Source organism: Oryx dammah, unplaced genomic scaffold (assembly GCF_014754425.2).
Source record: "Oryx dammah isolate SB20612 unplaced genomic scaffold, SCBI_Odam_1.1 HiC_scaffold_12, whole genome shotgun sequence".
NCBI lineage: Eukaryota > Metazoa > Chordata > Mammalia > Artiodactyla > Bovidae > Oryx > Oryx dammah.
In genome coordinates, this window is record NW_024070196.1 from 62,320,563 (window position 1) to 62,344,855 (window position 24,293).

A 24,293-nucleotide genomic window follows, 5' to 3' on the forward strand; every position below is an offset into this window, starting at 1 on the left:
CTTTTTATGGCTAGTTTGCTAAAACTGTTTAAAATGAATGGATGTTGGATTTCGTTAAATGCCTTTTGGGTGTCTGCAGTTCTTCTTTAGTCTGCTGATATGAATGAATGTTTTTAGAAAAACATATGGTGTGCTGGTCTTCCCCTGTTGTGGAGTATGGACTCACAACATGGGCTCCAGGGCCCTCGGGGTCAGTTGTTGCAGCCTGTGGTGAGCTGGATCAAGACCACAGGCTCATTAGTCACGGAAACCATCTTAGCTGCTCCACACCATGTGTGATCTTTCCGGACCAAGGGTTGAACCTGTGTCCCCTGTTTTGCAAGGCAGATTCTTAACCACTGGGCCACCAGGAAAGCCCTGAATAATTGAATGTTAAGCCAAACATGCATTTGATGAATAAACTCACTTGGTCAGGATACATTATCCTTTTTATATGTTGTTGGATTCAATTTGCCAAAAGTTTGTTAAGGATTTGTATGTCTGGGTTCATAAAGGATACTGATCTGTAGTTTTCTGATCTTGTAGCGTCTGTCTGGTTTTGTTATCAGGGAAATGCTTCCCTAATAGAGGAAGTATTTCCTTGTTTAATTTTCTGAAAGAATTTGTTTAGAATTGATAATCAGTTTAGTTGCTCAGTAGTGTCCGACTCTCTCTGAACCCATGGGCGGAATTGATAATATTTCTCAAGTATTTGTTAGAATTCACAGTTGGCGATATCTGAACCTGGAGTTTTTTTGTAGGAAGGTTTTTAATTAGAAATTTAGTTTAATAGATATAGGGCTTTTCAGGTTATCTATTTGCTCTTCACTGAGCTTTGGAAGTTTTAATCTTTCAAGAAATTTGTCTGTTTCAGGGACTTCCCTGGTAGTCTACTGATTAAGACTTGGCACGTTCACAGCTGTGGCTGGGGTTTGATTCCTGGTTGGGGAACTAAGACTCCCACAAGCTTGGTGGCCAAAAGAAAAAAATCTGTAAAATATACATACACACAGAGACACACACATATGTGAATTCTCTATAAGCATTGCTTTTGCAGTATCCCACAAGCTTGACATGTCATGTTTTTCTTTCCATTCAAAATATTTTTTTCTAACTTCTGTGATTCCGTTTTGAGCTGTGAGTTATTTGTGCTAAGTTGCTTCTGTCATGTCCAACTCTTTGTGATCCTACGGACTGGGGCCCACCAAGGCCCTCTGTCCGTGGATTCTCCAGGCAAGAATACTGGAGTGGGTTGCCATGCCCTCTTCCAAGGGATCTTCCTGACCCAAGGATCGAACCCCCATCTCTTATATCTGCTGCATTGGCAGGTGAGTTATTTACCACTAGCGCCACCTGGGAATTAGAAGTGCTTTATTTAGCTTACAAATATTTGAGGATTTTCTCTATTTTTAGTTTTGTTGCAGAGGACATACTTCGTATCGTTTCAGTACTTTCTCATTATCTTACTTCTGAGACTATGGTGTATCCTGGTAAATGTTCTTCATGCACTTGGAAGGAATGTGTATTCTGCTATTGCTGGGTGGAATGTTCTATAAGTGTTAATTAGGTCAAGGACTCTGACTGCGTTAAATCTTCTAATCCTCGTTTTCTATCTACTTCCTCTATGGATTAGTGAGAGAGGGATATTGACATTTCAACCATACTTGTGGGTTAGACTATTTTTCTTATTTATATCAGTTTCTGCTTCAAATATTTTGAAGTTTTACTATTAGCTACATAAACATTTAGGATTATTATGGACTTCAGATAAATGAAGCAATTTATTATTATGGAGGGATCTGCTTTAGTCTCAATAATATTCCTTGTCCTGACATCTATTTTCATATTAGTATAGCCACTCCATCTTTCTAATGGTTGTTGTTAGCATGATAATGTGTTTTTCCACCCTTTTAATCTTTATGTCTTTATGCTTAAAGTTGGTTTCTCAAAAGTAGCATATAATTGAACCTTGCTTTTAAAATCTCATCTGAGAACTTCTGCCTTTTAATTGAGGTGTTAAAATGTAAATAGTCCAATGTGAATATTTATGTTTCGTTATATATCCACCCTCCTGCATTGTGTTTCCTATTTGCCTCATTTCTTCTTTCCGATTATTTTTATGATTCCATTTTGTCTCCTTTACTGGCTTTGTTTCTCTAGGATTTACAGTATGCCTCTTTATCACAGTTTATTTTCAAATAATATATTACCTCATATGTAATTCAAGAATGTTGATGTTCCTCTCTTCCAACCTTGTGTGATAGCTGTCATACATTTCTTTATATTATGAATCTCACATCTTCTTTTGCTTGAAGCCGTCTATTATTATCTCTATCTTCCATAAAAAAATTATTTCTACTTAAGTAGTTAGGACAGAGGGAAATAAAACAATTGGAAGATAACAAAGGGGAGCATCTCAAGATTGTTAGAGGCTAATTTCTTTAGCATCTCATTTAGTATTATACTTGATAAGGTCAGTGTGATGAATTAGCCTTGGGAGGAAATGCTCACCCCCAGACTTACATGATAATCAGACAAGTTTTCCTGAACCTGTGAACTCACGATGATATTCCTCAGCCTGCACATTATCCATCTGCCTGAAGAGTCAAGATCTGCTGGCACTAATAAATCTCAACCGTGTGCTCCCTTTGAGGTCCATTCATCTGTCACAGATGGCAGAATATCACTTTTTTTTAATAGCTGAGTAGTATTCCACTGTGTATCATATTTTTAAATTCTTTCACCATCAATGGACACAGGTTGTTACAGGTAGAATAGCTCAGGAACAGCCAGAGAGACAGATGCATAGGGTACTGTATGGGGAAGGGTGCACATTTTATGCCAAGTCATAGGTATTTCATCTTTATACACTATACAACATATACAGTGTCTACCAGATGATGTCAAAAATTTTTGCTGTTATATGCTTTAAAGAAATTGAGACAAGCCTTTTTAATATTTAATCCACACATTTACTATCGCCAGTCTTATTATGTATTGCTCCATAACTGCCCCACAGCTTAGTGACTTAACGCAGTAAATGCTTATTGTCTCCACAGTTTCCATGAGTCAGGAACCCAGAACTGGCTTGTGGTTTCGTGTGAGATTACATTGAAAATTTGGGCCAAGGCTGAGTCGTTTGAAGGTCTGTCTTGGGCTGTAGGATCCGCTCCAAGATTTCACATCACAGCCCTTTAATACAGCTCCTCCCCAGTATGAGTGACCCAGAAGAGTAAGACGGAGGGGGACTTTCTGGGTAAGTTTATATATAATTCTCATATAATGCACCCTTTAAAAGTATACAATTCAATGCTTTTTCTTAGTATAGTCATGAAGTTGTGGGATATTTCTTATAATTGAAATCTTGTTTCCTCATATGCCATTTCTATCTTGTTGCTTTCAAGCTTTTTCAATTTTTAGATTCTATAATCATTGTTTGATTAAGTCTCTGGGTATGGGTTTCTTTATATTTATCCTACCTGCGGTTTGCTGTGATTCCTGAACTATCCCCTAATTTAGGAAAATTCAGCCATTCATCTTAATGCCCCAATTCTCTTCTCATCCTAGGGCTATAATTATGTCTGTTAGGACTGACGTTGGGCTTCCCTGGTGGCTCAGTTGGTGAAGAGTCTGCCTGCAACTCAAGAAACCCGGGTTCGATGCTTAGGTCGCGAAGATCCCCTGGAGAAGGGAATGGCAACCCACTCCAGTATTCTTGCCTGGAGAATCCCAAGGACAGAGGAGCCTGGCAAGCTATAGTCCAAAGGGTAGCAAAGAGTTGGACACATCTGAGCAAATAACACTCTCACTTTAGACTGATGTTAGATGTTTACCTTAGATCAACGAGACTGAGGTTTACAATCTTTTTTCTCTCAGTAATGGTTTTTAAATTGGAGTGTAGTTGTTTCACCATGTTGTGTTACTTTCTGCGGACTGCAAAGTGAGTCACTTACACACATTATGTCCACTTTTTAAAAAGACTTCCTTCCCCTATAGGTCCTCACAGGGTACTGAGTTCCCTGTGCTCTAACAGTAGGTCCTTATTATCTATTTTATATACAGTGGCGTGTATATGGGGAGAAGGGAATGGCAGCCCACTCCAGTATTCTTGCCTGGAGAATCCTGTGGACAGAGGAGCCTGGTGGCCTGCTGTCCATGGGGTCGCAGAGTCAGACAACTCTGAAGCGACTTAGCAGCAGCAGTGTGTATACATCAATCCCAATCTCCCAGTTTTTCCCTCCCCCAGCCCTGGCAACCGTAAGTTTGTTTTTTGTATCTGTGACTATTTCTGTTTTGTAAGTAAGTTCCCTTGTACCCTTCTGTTGAGATTCCCCCTGTAAGTGACATGATATTTATCTTTCTCTGGCTCACTTTACTCAGTATGATAACCTCTGGGTCCATCCACGTTGCTGCACATGAACAGCAGTAGTTGATTTCAAACTCTGAGTGTTAATGTTAACACCTGGGTCATCTCAAAGTCAGTTTCCATTAATAGCCTTTTCCCCGGAGGATGGATCTTTCTCTTGTCTTTTCATATGTTCAGTGATTCTGAATTACAGCCTGGCTATTGTTAATAATACACTGTAGAAACTCTATTTCCATATATTTTTTCAACATGAATCAGCCACAGGTGTGTATATGTATGGCCCCTCCCTCCTGAGCCTCCCGCTCCCACCTCCCTCCCCTGAAGAATACTTTTAAAGTAGGCAGTCAACTGGGCTGAACTCAGACTTCAACTGGCTCTCCTGTGGTGGGCAGCTGCTGAGAACTTCCCTTTAGTTCTTTTAGCCGGCTGCTTGGAGTCTGCCCTGTGGGTGTGTATTTACAGATCATAGCCTCGGGCGGAGTTTGTACACAGGCTGTGGGGCCAGAGTTTTAACTACCCCACATAGTGCCCCTTGGGGCCTGTCTTCAGGCAAAAACCCATAAACGTGGGCACTAACTTGGTGCCATTCCCTTCCAACTGTCAGCTCCCCTCCAGTTTCTCCTGAGTTTGGCTGTCCTATGCGGCCTTAAGGTTGCTTCTGTATTTTGCTGAGAATTTATAGCTGTCATTTGTGGCAGGGTTGGATGAAACAGGAGTTCTTCTCCCATCATTAGCAGAAGCAGAAGCTTCTCCGTTGCTTTTCAAAAGGTATTTTTGGTATTTCATCTTATTTTTAGCAGGAGGATTGGTCTGAATTATAGCCCACCATTACTGGCGATTGGAACAGCAGCTGACAGTTGTTTTCATTTATTTTTATGGTTTGCTGTTTTAATGACAGCAACGAGGGACACTGAGGTCTGTTTGCGGCTTGCCAGGAGGCGTGTGTCCTGGTCCCTGTGTGAGGCAGTGAGTGCCCTAGCTTAGTGAGTAGTAGTTCACGCTGCTACCGCCTTCTGGGGAGGGAGGCAGGCCTGCACACCTTACACCTTAGTGTAAGGCTCAGGCAGCCAGACCCCAGCTCCTCCTTGCCTGACGGGCAGTGGTCCCTCCACTTCTAGTAGGGAGTTGTTGGCACGATCCTTCCCTGTTTAGAGAAACTTTAAGCCAAACAAAACGTGGGTGTGACTATCTTCTGATAATGAGGTCAGGCTCTGGAGGCAGGAAGATCTGGGGCAAATTGGCTGACCATGAAGCTCCTCGTCTGTTATAACATGGGTAATAAAATTTGCCCTGCAAAAATCATGAGATTTTACTACAAATCTGAGATGACTGCCCACCACTCTGGCCCACAGTGTGGAGGACACTGGATTTGGATTTGGGAAGACGAAGACAGAGGTGGCTGTAACAGTCCTTGATTCCTATGGGCAGTGGGTGGACTGAAATCGTTTGCGAGCAAGGAGTAGGCCACCAAGCCAGCAGTGTAATGACTTCTATTTCCTGAGGGTGGGGAATTGCTATGAGCAATTCCACGAGGGGAGGAAGGACAGTGGTTGTGGCCACAGGCCTGTGTTTAGTTCACTCTGCCACTCAGCCAGCGCTGACCTCAGGAGCCCTCTGTACACTGGCGACAGTAGAAGCGCCCGCCTCAGGGGCCCCGGGCGTTGTCGCCGCGGCCAAAGTGTGGCTCTCAACACCAGACTTCCCTGTGTCTGATCCGACCCCTGTCCTGCGCCTCGGGGCTCTCTGTGGATCATGGCTATGGTCCTCCTTGCTTCACATCCGACCCAAATTTGCTAAGCTGTGTCTGCAGCCACATTATCAAGAGACGTGTTGCGCAGGGCTGGGGACAAAGGTGAAAACCTTTGGGATAACAGGGCCATTCAACTAGTTATTTAATCTGCTTCATCAATGATACTCTGGATGCCCCCATTTCCCCACCTTAACCTAGAGGATAGAGACTCTTCCAAATGCTTTGCTGACATCTTTTATTAAGAGTGGACTTCTTGAGAAAAGAGTCTATTCAATAGTGGTGCTGGGAAAACTGGGCAGCTTGGAGTGAAAGAATGAAATTAAACAGATTAACAACATACACAAAAATAAACTCAAAATGAATTAAAGATGTAAATGTAAGGTCAGACACTATAAAACTTCTAGAGGAAAACATACCCTTTGACATAAATTACAGCCAAGATCTTTTTCAATCTACCGCCAAAAGCAATGAAAATAAAAACAAAAAAGGACCTAATTAAACTTAAAAGCTTTTGCACAGCAACTAAATCCTAAGCAAAACAAAGACAGCCCTCAAATGGGAGAAAATTATTTGCAAACAAAGCAACTGACAAGGGTGTAATTCCAAAATATACAAACAGCTTGTGCAGCTCAATATATTAAAAAAAAAATTCAAAAATGGGCAGATCTAAATAGACATTTCTCCAAAGAAGACACTTAGATGGGCCAAAAGACACAAAAAGATGCTCAATGTCACTAATTCTTACAGACATGCAAATCAAAACTATAACAAGGTTATCACCTCACACCAGTCAGAATGGCCATTGTCAGAAGTCTACAAACAATACAGTGCTGGAGAGGGCGAGGGGAAGGGGGAAGCCTCCTGCGCTATTGGTGGGGAAGGTAAACTGGTACAGGCACGATGGAGAGCTGTCTGGAGGTTCCTTGGGAAACTACAACCAGGACTACTGTATGACCCAGTAATCACTCTCCTGGGGATATTATCTGGAGAAAACCCTAATCTGAAAGGATACATGCACCTCAGTGTACATTACAGCACTGTTTACAACAGACAAGACACGGGAGCACCCCAGGTGTCCCCCGACAGACGAATGGGTAAAGATGTGCTACGTCTGTACAACAGAACATCCCTCAGCCGTAAAAAGGAACGAAAGAACGCCATCTGCTGCGCCATGGACGGACCTAGAGTGTCATACAGAGTGCAGTCAGTCAGAAAGGTAAAATGGAATACTGCTTATATGTGGAATCTAGAAAAATGGTACAAATGAACTTACTGGCAAAGCAGAAAAAGTCACAGGTGTAGAGAACAGTTATCAAGGGGGAAGGAGAGGAAGATGAACTGGTCAATTACGACTGACCTATTCACACTACTATGTATAAAAGAGACAACCAACCAGAACTTACTGTATAACACAGGGACCTCTACTCAACGCTCGGTAGTGACCTCGATCAGAAGGAAAGCCAGGAAAGAGCAGACACGTGTATATATGCACGCGTAACTGATTCACTTTGCCGCACAGCAGAAACGGACAACACTGCAAAGCAACTGCACTCCAATAAAAATCATTATTAAAGGAGAGCAGACTGCAACCTCTGCCTAGCCTGGCCTCTGTTCTTCCCCATCTGTGGACTGACTTGAGACCAAGAGGCTTACGATGACACCGCTCTTTATTTGCAAACAGGCTGGAGTTTGGTCCATCGAGTCTTCTGTTACAAAAGGTGTTTAAGAAAAGCTTTCAGATTTAAGGCCCACGATGACTGACTGGGAGCTTTACAGTGGAACAATTACCTTTTCCCTCAAAATAGACAGATTTGTAAAGTACAACAAAGTAAGAGGGCATAGACAGCATTTATTATGAAAAAACTAATCAAAAGGATAGAAAAATAAAAATGTCAACACTGGGCAAAAATATGTCAATATTGGTTTGTTTGCAGAACCTGGTCAGAGGCCGATATGTTTGACTTTAAGCCCCACAATGCTAAGGGTCCGTTCGGCAGACTGGCCCCCAGCGGAGTTCCTGCCGGGACAAGTCCAGGACCCCTCGCAGGCCCCCAGGTCCTGTCGTGAGGACACTTCCTGCTTCTGTTGTGAGCAATCTGCTCAGACGGGGCTGCGAGATGATTAAGGCCTGAGGTGGCCTTTTACGGAAGGGCCCTAGGAAGGCCCTCAGGGCTGCTCCTCAAGCCTGACCAGGTGGCCCCTGGGCCCTTCCCCAGAGGAGCTGTGGCAGCAGACACGTGCGCAGGCGCCCCAGGGCACAAGGGTGTGGGGCGCCTCTACTCAGGCTCACTCAACCCCCTCCCTGTGCCAGATCCTTCAGCGTGTCCAGACCCGGACTGGCCTAGGCTCACGGCGGTGGCCCTGCTGTCAACCCAGCCACTGCCGAGATCCGAAAGCCCAGACGAGGAAGGCGGGGCTTTCACCCCTCAACAGGGGAAGGGCAGCCAGCCTCCTCAGTGACGAGCTGGAAAGTATTACCAAAGCTGTGGTCATCTGGATAATGGAAGTGTGTCTGTTTAAATCTGATTTTTTAGAAGTGTATTTTAACTCTGTGAAGACTGGCAAATTGTCTGTGGAGTACAAGAAAATAAACCTGAACGGTGCCTAATATTCTTGTGATACATCAAATAAGGGCCCTTTATTCCCACTCCAGACTGAGAAACTAAGGCTCCAAAGAGCTCTGTCGTCGAGGAAGGTCCTGTGTGGTCGTGAGGGCCACGTGCTGCCAGGTACCTTGACACACAGAACCTTGTGGGAGCGATTCTCTGACCTGTTCAGTACAGCTTGTATAAATATATCCCCCGAGGCTTTGAGTACCACTTTTAAGCTCTCATCCTGACGAAGGCAACAGAAGAGGGTGGCAGAGGATACATCACCAACTCCATGGACATGAGTCTGAGGAAACTCCAGGAGATGGTGAGGGACAGGGAAGCCTGGCGGGCTTCAGTTCATGGGGTCACAGAGAGTCGGACGCAACTGAGTGACTGAACAACATGCTTTCATCCCCATCTTTGAGCTTTAGTTACTCTACTGACTAGACCAGGACTCCCTATCTTTTCCTTATCTTAGTTTTGGCAATTAATTGTTTTCAGGTCAGAAGCCAGAGTCATCACCTAGCCGCCACCCTCTGCATCCACCGTGGCACCAAGTTCTGTCTGTTCTTCCCACTCCGAGAGCCCAGGTCGGCTCTCACGGGAAGGCCTATTGGCAGAAGAGCTCAGTGAAGGAGAGGGAGGCAGGCAGACCCAGCAGGTGACACTGAGCGAGGCAGACACGGAACACACCGGCGGCCAGGGTGGCGGGGCCGCGGCCTCTGCGGACGGCGCTGGGGAGGCAACACTGTTCCCGCCCTCGCGCAGCTGGTGAGGCCGTGACTCGCCGCACCATCAGCTCAGAGGTCAGGGCCGCTCCTCCTGTATGCCCGAGTCCTCCATCTCCTCTACTGAAGCCAGGTTTCTGCCCTCCCCTGTGAGCCTGCACAGCCGGGCACAGCTACCCTATACTCGGGGGTGCAAGGGGGGTGGGTACTGAAAATAAGCCACAATGCTGACCCAAAGTGTGAGAAATCCACTGCCTCCGACAGAAAGGGATCGACCGCAAGTTAGTGCATAAGCTCGCCAGGCCCGGGAGGATCCAGTGAACTCTCCTTGGAAGGCTGCTGCGTAACCTGCCTGGGGTGAGGTCCACGGAACCCTGGGGCTGGAATGCTGGCCGGGGGCGCCCCCTACCCCATGCTGCCCTCTGCCTTTGTCCTCTGGACACTCACTTCCTGCCTCTCATTCCTCACAAGACAGAAGTCTGCGCCCATTGCCTGGCAGACCCCCCCAGTCCCCTCAGCCTCCCCACTCCTCTGTCTTCCTAGGGTCCAGTGGGCACTGGAGGAAGCCCAGGCACCCCGCCCCCCATCTCAGGACCCTCAGGGCCTCTGTTCATCTGGGAACCAGCGGCAGGCTTCACAGGTTCTACCCAACAGGGGGCAGACTGCCTGGATCTTAAGAAATCGACCAGGCAGACTCCATCTCTCAGCTGGAGTCCTCCACGCCCATCTCCACTAACTCGGGCGTCTAACAGCGTCACTGCACAGCTGAGGGTCACCGCTGCACCAAGTGAGACTTCCACAGCAGACCATGAGGCGCTGAGATGAGACCCCTGCTGACCGCCGGCTATGAGCAGTTAAGACATCCAAACCGGGCTTGGCACTGCATTCGGCGGGCAGAGAGACCCTTGGCCCAGTGCTGGCCTGTGTCCATCAGGACAGAGGAGCACTCCCCACCTCCTCCTGGCTGGCACACCCGGCCCCGTGGATCGGCATTCCCAGCCAGGCCCACAGTTGTGCACCGAGAGTTATTGCTGCACACCCGCCTCACAGAGGGATGCCTGCCACCCCACCTGCCTCACACGCCAGGGAGCTGAAGCAAGGCTGGCGTTAGACCACGAGGGTGGGATCAGGGTGTCTGGTTCTGTTCAAGGAGCACCTAGTGACTGACACAGCTTAAACTGAAACGTAACTGAAGTATCTCAAACGGAGGCAAAGGGCTTTGAATTCCAAGGGAAAGGTTGGGGAGATAACAAGTCGTAGCTGACACAGTCCTGGGAGAGCTGGAGCACCAGAGGCTGGAGTCTGAACCTGGAGAAGTTAAGACCTCACAAGTAGAGAGCAGTGTGTAAACTGCATGGGAATACAATTTCTGGATTAAAAAACAAACAAAAAGTCTCTTACCTGGCTTATCCCTCCAAGAAGAGGGGAGGGTTCTAGAGTCTCAGCTCTTCAGTACAAACTTCTGTGGCAAGGTTGACACTGGTGTTAGGAGCCCTGGTTCCTGAAATGATTCCGTCGCTGGAAACTGCCAAAACAATGGGACTGAGTGAAGGAAGGAGGCTGGCCAGGCCCCCACGCACTGGAGGACCAGGAGCCGAGTGGGCTGGTCTCCTCAGCCTGTCAGGCCGGCCTCTGGAGGAGAACCGCACAGCGGACATTCACATATGGACCAGACTGCTACATTCCGAGGCTGTGACACATGTCAGAAGTTACAAAACACAAACATCTGGGAACGACGCTGGATCTGGCTGGCGGCACCGCAAGCATTGCTATGCAGGCGTGGCGGAGTCTATTTTTAACACTTTATTGGAGAAACAGAGCCCCCGTCCCTCCACCCTCACAGAGAACTAGCCCTTTTGCTTTTCTTGCGGATAACATAACTTACCTGCTTAGCCAGGGCCTGTGCTGGCATGGTACAAAGGCAGTTCACACGGCAGCCTGCCGCCCCCGGCACACTCCCCCAGTCTGAACCACTCCTACACAGGGACTGTGTAGCTGTCTTATTCAGAAAAGGCATAAGTGGTAATAATAGCAATGGGACATGCTAGGCTTTGGATAAACTGCTGTCGTGTCTCCATTTGCTCAAATTAGAAAGAAGAAAGTGACTGCAAGTTAGTGGGAGTTCCAACATGCAGACTCGTTGCACGAAAAAGATCCCAAGACTGGGGGTGTGGGGGGGCAGTCCATGATGGAACTATGCCAACATCCCTTGCCTAATTAATGCAAGAGACTTTTTAGAAAGAAAACCCCAAAACAAACAATATCTGAGAAACCAGGAAAAGCAAGACCAGGATAGAAGTGTATTAAGCAAGGCTGAGAGGGAGGCTGGAAGGAGAAACTGGAAGCACGCACTTTAACTGCACCCCGCCCCCCACCTTTCCTGGTCAGAAGACCACACCACCTCCAGAACGGGGCACGCTCTGGCGCGGCTCCTGGGCTTGATTTAAAACAAAAGGAACATTTGCGGTCACTCTGCCAAAGTTTCAAGTGCTCTGCAGACTACAGCTGGAGTCCCGATTACATTCCGGAGTCCTGTATGGGTATTCCCCCCACTAAACCTGCACAGGAGTGATGAGGGAAATTTACCTTCTGTCTGTCTGGAACTGCCAGAAGGTTATTTGTGACTATGGTTGGCACTTGCCCTTAATCAGGGTCATTGTGGAAGAGTCACCCCGTCTCTCGCCCCGCCCCTTAGTTAGCCATCGGCATCCTCGAGGGCTTAAGGAAGAGGGCCGGCTCCTTAGCAAGGGTCACACCGTGTATTCCCCGTCTCCGCCGAACCCAGAGGCTGCTGGGAGCTGTGTGGACAGCGGAAGCCTCCATCCTGGGACGTGTGCAGGATGAACCACAGCTGCAGGGGACGCTGCTAGTCTCCTGGACAGGCCGAGCAGGTAGGTGGTGATGGGAGCTCTGCTTGGTACCAACACCCAAAAGTGAAGGTGAGGTAACAAAGGCTAGAAAGGAGGCACTTATTAAAGACAACAATAACCAACAAAACCAAACAGCCTTCAGTGGGACCTGAAGACATGATGGAGGAATGCAGTACGCTGATGGCCACGTGCACCGCCTGCCCGTGAACGCCACACACCACAACCTGCAGCCACAGGGCCCCCAACGCTCCTGGTTTCTACACAGGTCACCTGTCTCAGGAAGAGCCCAAGACAGTGGGCCCCTCTCCAGCCTGTGCTCGCAGGTGTACAGGCCCATCCCCGGCTTCTCTCGATCCAGATGACAGGCAAATCCCCCATCAGTCTGCGGACGCCACTCATATTAGGCACTGCCTGGGCGCTGGCCCCCCAGTGGAGGCCGTAGATGCAAGCTCTGGCTACGATTCCTGCAAAGGAGGGCCCGTCTCTGGGGAGCGTTTGACACTGTCCCCAGTACCCAGCTGTCACCATGGGAAACCAAGACTGCAATCACAACAGCAAGGACAGGCTCGTGTTGCTTTTTCCTTTTTTTTCTTAAAGGAGTGAGGGCATGGAAAATACAGCACACCAATGAAACAAAAGGCCAAAAAAAAAAAAATACAAAAAAAATAGAAAATAGAAAAATGTATTTACAAGCAGTACATTACTATGATCAGAAAGCACAAAGACACCTGCTGCTATGATACATGCATTGGTTCAGGAAACTACTGAAAACCCTGTGAGGAAGAAGCCGGTAAAAACAAAAGAGAAAATGGGTCAAAAAGGTTGAACTTTTCATCCCTAATTTGCTACACTGATCAAAACCAAATGAGAGTCCCCTAGAGTCCATGAGTCTATCAGTACAAATACTATACTGGTTTTTAACTGCATGTTCAGTTGTGGAGGGAGAGACAGCAGCTTGTCTGTATACAAGGAAGCCAGCGTGAACTGCTCTACATGCTAGAAATTACAGCAAGCCCCTGTCCGCTACACAGCATGAGCTTAGCGGGTTTTAAGTTCTGTTTATTCATATATATCTATGTGCATGTAGGTGTGTATGTACGTATAAAAACCGTGCCCTCGTTCACTGCCAACACGACATCTGGGTGGACATGAACTCATTACAACAAATTCTTATGTGTATGTTGTAAGAAGTCACTCAATGTCTGTGGATTTAATAAGTCACTTCACACCACAGAAAATATTTAATAAATCCAAAAAAAGGAAAGAAGAATATAACGACAGAAGAGCTTCTGTCTCAGTTCTCTGTTCTCTGAAACTGAGTCCCCTACAGGAAACTGGTCCCAAAGTTCTTGAGGGTTCACTGAAGAAACCAGTTTGCTAAGGTGCCCATCCTCTTAGTGTTCAAAGGTACAGAACGACTCCTTGCCGTTGTCAGTGTCCACAGCCGCATCTCCGTCCCCCACAGGTAACAGTCTGGTGCAGATCCATAGAAAGGGGGGAGGGAGGCGCGCTGTGGGCTGGGGAGGACCTGTCACTCCAGGAGGGGCGCCGCCTCTCCGGCGGCAGGAAGAGAAGGAACCAGGCAGGCTCCAGCACCTCGCTCCCGAGAACGCAAAATCTGGGCACACGGCAGTCCTTACGCAGGCGCGTCTCCGAGTGCCAGGCCAGCTCTAAGAGGAAGCAAACCACACGTTGACAGAGAAGGACTGAGAGGCCATTCTGGTCGCCCGCTGTGATCCATCATACTTCCAGGAATCGGGAGCTGCTGGACTTGGAGTGGAATGGCTCAGACCACATTCGCCGTAGGTCACCCTGGGAAAGACACAACTTCAGCCACGTTTCATCGAGGCACACCTATCTACGTACAAGCCCTTCCTGACTCCTGACCTCAGAGCCGATTGATTCTGTGCAGAATCAAAGAATATTCACATTTTACTCATTGAAAAGTAACCTCCCCGTTCTTTGAAGAACTTGCTAGAACGGCTCTTGGCCCTCCCCGAGCAGGAAAGGGCTCTGACTCTGTCCTGGGGGCAGTTCAACCACTTGTGAGTCAAATGATCCAGGCTCATACTTACCTCTGTGTCTGCTTCCTCGTCTGTAAAATGTGGGTGATAGTATAAACTCTGTAAATCAGATTAAGGCCCTCAGGTTTTACATTTCTTATTTCCAAACTTTAATGCAGAGTACTAAAAGAGCTATTAGGTGGCAATAGCATACTGCTTTTAAGAGAAACAGGAAGTCTCTGCAGCAGGGTTTTAGGGATTTCAGTTAACTAATCCATGACTATGTGGTGAGGGGTCTAACTCAGTATTTTCAGCCAATGGCTGTTAAAAATCTGGAAGAGGTTGCTAGTAGCAGGTTAGCAAAAACACACGAACACACACAAAGATCCCAAGATGAAGAGCTTAGGGGAAACCCTCAAGCAAGGGGAATACCTAGCCAGGTCCAGGGGAGTGCCCTATCATTGCTCTCACTGGCTTATACCTGCCGCTCTCACCTTTAAATAGGCCATCGTGAGGAGTGGCAGTAAGGTGAATGGCACCAAATAGAGAAGAGCAGGCTGGGCTGCTCGGTGAATTCGAGACGCCACAGTCGCAGTGAGCAGACCTGCAGGGAGAGAAGCGCTGGTGAGTGACGCAAGCAGCTAGCCTGAGGGAGGAGGACCTCCGTCACCTTGGCGGCTCGGCCCTGAGGCTGTGCAGCTCCAATGTGACACTCCCTCCAGTGGTAGGGAGTGACATGCCTAGCTTGAGCAGGGAAAGAAACAGGGAGCAGCACAGCTTTTCAAAACTTAGAATTCCAAGGACCTGCAAGTGGCCCAAGTCCCTGGTCCCAGGCCTCATTTCAGCCCCAAGTGTGCCTGGTCTCCCCGTCTCCTATATATATGGTGATGACAGGCGTGTGGATGTGCTAAGTTGCATCAGTCGTGTTCGACTCTTTGTGACCCCACGGACTGTAGCCCGCCGGCTCCTCTGTCCACGGGATTCTCCAGGCAAGAATACTGGGGTGGGTTGCCATGTCCTCCTCCAGGGGAGCTTCCCGACCCAGGATGGAACCCGCATCTCTAATGTCTCCTGAATCGGCAGGAGGTGGGCTGTTTACCGCTAGTGCCACTGGGAAGCTGGACGAGGACAGACTTGGAGGCAAAAGACCTGGGTTCAAGTTCTAACCCTGCTGCTTATGACGCCGTGTGGCCTTGCACATCTCAAGCCTCAGGGCAGCGGCCCTGCCCCACTGGGAGCTGCTGGAGTGGAAATGAGCGCAGGCTAGGAAAGCGCCATGGAACTGTGCAGCGCTCCCTAAGCAGGAGGCACCGAGGTGAGCAAGGGGCTCCCCTCCCCTCGCTGTCGCAGCTCACACAGGGCGGACATACAATCGTCTCTCCCTGTCCAGCCAAAACAGAGCTGGCTAGAGAAACACTAGCCAAGGGAGAGTCCAGGTCAGAGGTGACGGAAACGTTCGAGCAGATGAAGGGAAATATCTGTCAGACAGCATAAGAAATAAACATGACATCCATTAAACTCACGCTGAAGATGTAATTAAGCACACACACTGCTCCATCACCTTGGGGTAGGTGTTCTCAGCTCTGAGGCCCGACCACACTTCTCCTACAATGTCCTTCAAACACACTATTACTGGATAGGGAATGAGGCTGCTGGCCTCACCTCACCTCAGGGTCAGGAGTTTCCTTCACCTCTGTGATTGTTTATAACAACAACTAGAGTGACTGCTCTTCTTCCTCCAGCATCTGTAGCTCCAAGATCTGGGTTAACTCCAGGGCTTGGAGGACAGTCAGGGAGGGGTCGCATGCAGCCTCCCAAGTCCTCTTACCTACAAAGTATCCGATGAGGGTGCAATGAAAGTAGGAAACCTTCTGCATGCGCCCGGAGATGTTGGCAGGTCCTGAGGCGCCGCAGGAATCACCGTTGGCTTGCTTCTTGTAGTTGTCGTAACGCAGGACAAAGCACAACAGGAGTCCAGGCATCACGATGTCTCCGATGCCCAACATAGAGAAGTGGCTGCCCGTGGAGCTGGAATGCAGTGTCACACGTCAGGGGTTTCACGCTCTACAACCCCACTCCTCCTCCTGCTCAAGGTCTGTTCGCTTTTTAAGAAGCCAAAGAATTTATCTGACGGCTGATGGCAATCGCTACTGGTTTAACAGCACTAGCTGTTAGAGGAGTGTGGAGACTGACGCCACTCGAGTATTGGAAGAATGGTCTGCAGCAGCAGCGCTGTGGGACAGCACCACCTAAGTGGCTGCTGAAGCGTCCGCGTGGTGCTGCCGCCTCTAGAGACGTCAACTCACCACGTGTCACACGTTCACTGCTGAGATTTCCAGTAAGCGCCCGACTACTATCAGACATGGGAGATGAAAGCAGCACATTAATTTTTCCAAGATTATAGTTCCAGGGACTCTGTAATTTTAGCATTAGCACATTTTTACAAATGTCTGAAAAGTAAAAGAAAAAAAACAAAAAAGACCCGGATCCTCCTGTTAATTCCCTTTAGCTAGCTTTAAACTGCAGTACAGCAGTAATGTATGGCTATTTGATAACATTAATCAATTATTAAAAAGCTGCACCCGCATCACTTAATGACCCATCTCTGGAAGTTGTCAGTACTCCTGTCCTGTCATCTCTAAGATGGAGATGATTCACAGCCCTTTCCTGGTCCCCATCAGAATGCTGATGACAACGACAACCAAGCAGGGACGGAGGGGCAGAGGAGGGTGGGGTCCTCACCCTCCCGAGACGAGCCCACCCGTCCTACCTAGGGAAGACCAGCTTTCCAGGCAGAGACAGGCGTGGGACATCGCGCCCGACGTTGGGCCCCAGGTGGAGCTTCCGGGATAGGACGTCAAGGGGATTGTCAGCCGGCTGCGTGGCCACCTTCACCATGACGTTGCTATTAAAGATGTAGGCGGAGAAAAACACCTGCCAGGGGAGAGTCACCTTTACCAGAGGGAGCTGGAGGCACCCCGATCTCAGCACCAGCCCTCTTTGTTTCTGAGAGCAGAGTCTCAGGGCTGCAGCATCAGGCTTTTCAGACTGCACGCTTTGAGGAAAGAGAAGATCCCTGCTCTCGTGTGTGTTGCAGATTTCTTCTCTTCACACCCAGAGAGGGAGCCCTGAGCGCAGAGCTGGCCATGCTCCAGGGCTGAGAGCCTTGCTTCTCTCCAGGGTAGAGAGCCTTGTGCTCCCTCCTCACCCAAGAGTCACCTCTACTCTGACAAGGCTCCATGCACATCTTCCAACCGTGCAGTGCTGGCCTGGAGGAGTGGTCTTGGACAGGAGGTGCCCTGGCCAGCAGACTTGGGGTACTGAGTACATTTTCAGGAGTGAATATTCCAGTCAGACCCGAAGGAGAGCAGCAGCTCCGGGGGAACACTCACCCAGAAGACATCGTAGATGAGAAGCCCTGAGAGAAGCAGGCAGGAGACCTTGAGGCTGGGCAGGCGGACGAAGGCGATCATGGCAACACAGAGACCCATGGCCAGGGCTGGGGAGGAGACAGCGGTCAGAGCGGAGCACAGGCACAGCCTCCCTCCACACGCTATTCAGCTCAGAAACCTAACAGAGCTTGTGAGTCCCTCAGCCCTATGCCCCAGGTGAGGTCCTTACACTCCTCCAGTGCAATGTGCCCACCTCACCCCATTCTGACCTCCTGGTATTTGGGAAAACCCCTTTCCTCATGCTGGAGATGGTGGTCAACTAAGACCCCCGGGGCTGTTTTGAATGATAAAGCTCTGGGCCAAGCCCAGCTCTCCCAGCTCTGTCTCCTGCCTCCCCACTACTTCACTGCACTGCCCTTACTCCCTTAAAGCCACACCCTAGACCACATCCTCTTCACTTCCTTAAGGACACTGTTCCAGTCAAGTCACTCCTTTATGCTCATCCTCCCGACCTGGGTCTAAGTAAAGGGGACAAGACAGAACTCTCAATGACAGGGTTTTTCATGTCTCCACACAATGTCATCCTATTGCTCATCTTCGAAGCAAGAAATCCTGCGTTCCTTTTCAACTTACCACAACCTCCTCATGCATGCACAGGCTGTTGCTATCTGGGGCGCTCCTCTTTACCGTCCCTGCACACCTCGGGCAGAAGTCCCCACACTTCCTGCTTCACTGTGTGTATCCTTTCCTGTTTTCTCTCTTCCCTGACCTTGTCAAAAATCATCCCCAGCCTCAAGTCACGAGGTCCCCTTGTCTGTGATGGATCACTTCTGACTGAGGAGGCACGACTCACACACAGGCTATGCCACAGGGGCCTGGCCTCAAGTCTCCTCTTGTGTTCCTATTCCTCCACCGACTCCTTCTCTCCGTTTGAGTTGAGCGATAACCTCTTTCCAACCATGCCAACCAAATCTCCCCACCAGACTCCCAAGTTCCATGTTTGAAGAGGCAGCATGCATCCCCATCCCGTCTGACTACTTCAGAGAAGGTTCTCAGCACAAGTATGTTCAATGACAATCATGCCCACCAACCAAATAGCACCACCAGGCGGTCACAGCCCCCAAACACTCTCAAGTATTCATCGAGTTGGCCTTTCTTCTTCATTCTTTCATTCAAGTCATCCTTAAAAAAAATCTTACCTCCTCTTCTGGGTTCTTCTAAGGAACAGAGGTGATAACTTTCCCTCACTGCATGCTGCCTGAGAAAACCCAAGACTTTCCCTAATAGATTTACCAACAGACTTAACTTCTGGTTAAATGAAAATTAATCAAAAATGTTAGAGAGGTAAATTATTAATCTTTGCCATTTAGTTATAATTATTTTTAATATACTATTGATAGAATCTCTATCACCTTCTCTTTCTCAACCAGGAGGGCCAGGAACAAAGAAAAGGCCACCAAGCCAAGCTGCAATGTTCTCTAAAAGGACCGTGTGACCTGGAAGGTCTTAAGCAGCACTCACATCCAAGACAAAAGCTTCCGGAAAGCTAATCTGGACGTGGACCAAGCGCCAGAGTCTAGCATTTTAAAACAAAACCAAACAAAAAAAAAGATCAGTTGCTAGATTTCTGGGATTGAGCGTTTTCTAATCCTAGGCGAACAGCAAGAGCTATAAGATGAGACATCTGTCTGTCAGGGCTCTTCTAGGCCCTGAACTGCTCAGGGGAAGTAGAGTATGAACCTGGCTCAACTGTCCTTGAACATGAGGAATGTGTGTACAAGATTCATCAGCCTTTGTAACATACCACACCACTTATTGGTCAAATTCTTTCAAGTCCTTCCAAATTTAAAAGGTTAATTTGTTAAGAGTTAGAAACTGAATAGGTAAAGAAGAAGCTATAGATTTAGTTCAAGAAAACTCTGTAAAGTACCTTCTTAATATTACTGCTTCTCAGAATAACTCTGAAAACAAGCTTCATGCCTCACTCTTTAAAATACCTACATTTATCATTCTGTTTTCACTGTAAATTAACTTCAAAAAACAGGATTTAATTGAAAAAGACACTCATTTAAAAGAAATCCACATTATCACTATCTACAAAATGATACCTGATTCTGCACAGAAGTCTGGAAAGACAGTTTGCATGTCAGGGGAGAACATATTTCAGAATGTTACAGATGCGTGGCTAGCAAGCTAGCTTTTCTGTAACAGCAGAAAACAAGTCACATACACATCAGACAATGATACATATGAGAAACAAACAACTAAAAGCTCAAAGGCTCTCTCTCTTTTAGGGAAAACTGTAAGCTTGGTCACAAGGACAATTTAACCAGTATAACCAGTAAGAGATCCTTATCATTTGGGGAAGTAGCAAAAATGATAGAAAATGATATGTTTACAAGTTAGGGCCACTAAGGGTTTGGGGAGCCTAGATGAACACTAAAAAAAATTTTACATTTCACAATGGAAATTTGTTTCTGATCTTGGTCTCTGGGAAAATAAAGCTTGCCCTTTATGGCCAATTTGTACTGACTCTAGTCAGGAGGCAAGAATCCCGTGTGAGAAGGCCCCGTCCCTGTCCAACAGCGTGTGGAGAGCCGCTGTCCCCACTTTCCTACAGAGAGTCTGATAGGGCTCTCCCCACCCTACCTGCAGCCGTGCGGTGAAGACCATTCAGCTGACTGCTCTCAAAACTGAGCTTCTGATGGCTGTGCAAATCAATTTATCTGGAAAAGAACGTCACCTTCCCTCATGCCAACCTCTTCTTTTTTAGAGGCACACTACTTTGGTATTTTCCTGTCCTACGTAATGCTCGAGGAAAGGAGAGAATGGAGTATGAAGGACACACTGCTTGCTGTTTTGAGGTACCAATCTTTTAAAAACTGGGTCAGCAGCTTAGTAAACTTCAAATCCTTAGCAAAACCTGTAAACAGTCTTATGTGTGTCCAGTTGTTGTTTAGTCACTCAGCCGTGTCCAACTCCTTTGTGGCCCCATCGACTGCAGCCTGTCAGGCTCCACTGTCCATGGGATTTCCCAGGCAACAATACTGGAGTGGGCTGCCATTTCCTTCTCCAGGGGATGTTCCCGACCCAGGGATCGAACTCATGTCTACTGTGCTGGCAGGTGGATTCTTTACCACTGAGCCACCTGGGAAGCCCAGTTCCATCAAGCAGAGCCACCGAAAGTCTGGAGTGGGATTACAGAGATTACAGAAAGCCTCAGACTACCCAGGGGCGAGAGGCTCCAAGGCTGTTTAAGCATCACCATCACCACACCAACTCTAAGTGCCAGGATGGAGACTAACCAGCCCCAGGCAGGTGACTGTGGTTTCCAGAAGTCTAGGTAAAGCTGCAGTGGTTGCAGCTTTCCTCTGTGTAGATGAACTTAGGGTGCCATTTATGGGAGTGGGCTCTGTCATTTAAGGACATCATCATAGAACATTTTCTCTTAATATGTAGCTAACAATCATCCAAACTGTCAATTTATATGGGACTGAAATAATTCAGTTTAGATTTTAACCAACTAACCAACCTTTACATCAAGTTTTTGTTCAGAAGTAGTAGAGGAGAAATGTCTGTTTGCTTCCTCATCAGGAAGGACTGAACTAGATGAGATTAAAGGGCTATAATCACAAAAGCAGCTATGAGACTGACTTACTGACACTACTCTAATCATTAACAGGACCAAAACTCCTCAATTTTCTATAATACATATTTTAAAGAGCAATTAGGTTCTATTAAAGTCTTTCAAAATCACCTGCACGCTCAATTTCAATACTGCTTTTGGTTAACAAATCAGCCCTTGGAAGGAATCAGGAGTTAATGTTAGGAAAAGTCAAATGCAGGTTAATGGCTACATTACAACTACTAACTTCTAGTCTCTATAAAACAGTTCTTACCCTTCTGCTATAATCTGGCAAAGCCCTGCTGTGACTTTGGATGAAATTTCTTCTTCTCAACTTATTCTTTATCAACCTTCAGAAGCACTTAAGTTATCAACCACCAATCCACAAGGAAAGCACAGATACTTGAATCTGGGAAATTTAGCAGTTCGATAAACCACTTAAAAATTCTAAACACTGCACTTCAGAATGCATATTTATATGCGCAGTGGGTATTCAAGTAGTGAAGCAAATGATCATAGTTAGTTTTTTTTTTTTTTTTTTAAATCAGGCAATGCATGGCACTACCACAAGAGACCAAGCCTGTCAGGAAATCAGTCCGTCACTACACAGACTGGGCCAGGTGATCAAGACTCTGACTTCCTATGGAGTCTGTATGTAAGTCTAAACTGCAACCTCAAGGAACTGCTTTTGAGTTCCCATTCTTGCTTGGTCTATGGCAGGCACTTAAAAAAAAAAAAAAGGCACTCAACAACAAGTATGACAGCAAGTATGCAGAGTCATATGCCAGGCTGCAGGTGCAAGGCCTTGTACTACGCCCACAGAAGCAGAGCCCAGAACAAGGTCACCTCCAAAGCTAATTGATCCCCTTTGTAACTGTTGCCAAAAGCCCCTGATCATCACTATCAGGCTTCCTGACTCCCAAATAGGCAAAGATGCCCATTCTAGTAAACACCCTATAGCGCCCCAACCTGTCATCTAATGCCAACCTTCCGGCAGGAAGTTACTTTGTCTCCAGGCTATAAAAATTGGCTATTAACTCACGAATACTGTCAACTCTCACTGGTCTGTCCAGAGGTCTGCCCACTGTGCTCACAGTATCTCTGCTCTTTGTTCTTAATACATTCCTTCCCTTCTGAGATGCTGTGTGTCTGGAAATTCTTTTCTGACCCGCACTTGGACAGCCTCAAATATATACAAACAAGTTATATAAAATCCTAAGCATGTATCTTTAACGTTTCACAGATTATCACCGGCAGAAACAGCAGTTTGGCTTCAGACGTGCAGTTCTGTGGGTGTGCACAGGTGCCCGGGCATGTAGAGCCACCCCCACACTCAGCAGAGAGCCCTGTGCCCTTCCTTCATGGTCACACCCTGCCCTGTGCTGAGACAGCACCGAGTGACAGCTCCCTGCAGGTGTGCCATCCTCCGAGCTGCAGGGACACGGTGCCTGGCAAGAAGAGGAGCCCTCAGACCTGGCAGTGCCTTCAAAGAGCTCTGCTCCAAGGCCTGGATTAGCCTTGTGGCTGCCTGGAATGGGTCAGAAGAAGTGCCGCCCATACTCATATGTGCTTTCCAAATTCCCCCCTTTAAAAAATTCTTTAGATAGTGCTGATACACATTACGACATGGATGAGCTAAAACAGTGTAAAACTGGCTGTAGTATTTCAACTTCCTTCCCTTCTGAAACACCGAAAGAAAGGAAAGGGTGAACAGACTTCGTGGGGCAAGGCAGTTAGATAAAATCACATGAGATTAGTAAATGAACTGTGAAAATGAGGAGAAGGAATGAATGAAAAAGGAGGTGAAGATGGTTACAGGGTCTTAAATCAAGAAGAGACTAAAAAGGTCACTTCTCTGAAATTCTTTCCTCTTCTGTAAAATAAGAACAACAGTACCTACTTCAAAGAGTTGTTTTCAGGATTTCATGAAAAAATGTAAAACAGCAGCTCAATGTTAGCTATTATTACCCTGTATATAATGATATAGACGTGTATTTATATCAATACACTATTATATATTCCTCATATTTATATAATATGGATATATTATAGTATAATCCCATTTATATTAAGAAAGTACAAAAATCTGTACTCCATTTCTCACAGTGGCATTATTCACAACAGTCAAAAAAGTGAAAACAACTAATGAATGGATAAATAAAACTGATGCATCTATAAAATTAAACAATATCTGGCCATAAAAAGGAACAGAGGAGTGCTGATTGGTATAACACGGATGAACCTTGAAAACATTATGCTAAGTGAAAGAAGAGACAAAAAAGGTCATATATGATGTCATTTACGCAAAAGGTCTGTAAGAGACAAATTCACTGAAACAAAGTAGACGAGGGTGTGTCTGGGGCTGGGGTCGGGGAACGGGGAGGTGACTGCTAATGGGTGTGGGTTTTGGAGGGTGGGTGTTAAAATGCCCTAAAGTGGTGGCTGCCCAACTCTGATCATACTAAAAACGACTGAATAGTACACTTTTAAATATATAAATTGTATGATACGTGAATTACATCTCAAAAAAGCTGTTATTAGAAAATATCTTAAGAGTGTGGGTAAAAACTGATACAAAACATCATCTCTGGACACCTAATAATTCATGGTAATCAGAAGTAATATATTACTAAAACACAGAAAGTAGAGGAAGAGAGGACAAATTTCACCATAAGTGATATTACAATTTGAACTTGTCACCCAGTAGTTACTTACCATCCATGAGAAGCCAATGGCCAGTGAGAACCCAGATGAGGACGAGCATGACAGACAGAGAGAATGACAGTAACTCAGCAGCAGTGAAACGTCCACAGCAACCAAAGGAAATCCTGGGAAACATACAACATTGACTGGACTAACAGACAGTAAATTATGTTCAGTAAGCAAACTCTCCTTTGATTCTTCATGATCAGAATCTGTGATGGCCAGATTAAAGTAGGAGGCAATACCAAGATACCCAGAAATCCAAAATACCCAAATTTCTTTGGAA

General features: G+C 46.8%; 1 protein-coding gene across 1 annotated transcript in view; it reads right to left on the minus strand.

Moving 5' to 3' along the window:
* Window positions 1–12,855: 12,855 nt before the first annotated feature.
* SPPL3 (signal peptide peptidase like 3) overlaps window positions 12,856–24,293 on the minus strand; it is a 100,678-nt gene continuing 89,240 nt past the window's right edge. The window contains exons 6-11 of the mRNA XM_040250891.1: window positions 24,020–24,132; window positions 17,680–17,786; window positions 17,058–17,221; window positions 16,116–16,315; window positions 14,782–14,891; window positions 12,856–14,096 (exon numbers count right to left, since the gene is read on the minus strand). Coding sequence (XP_040106825.1) covers window positions 14,025–14,096; window positions 14,782–14,891; window positions 16,116–16,315; window positions 17,058–17,221; window positions 17,680–17,786; window positions 24,020–24,132 — 766 coding nt within the window. The 3' untranslated portion in view covers window positions 12,856–14,024. The remainder of the gene's footprint in view (window positions 14,097–14,781; window positions 14,892–16,115; window positions 16,316–17,057; window positions 17,222–17,679; window positions 17,787–24,019; window positions 24,133–24,293) is intronic.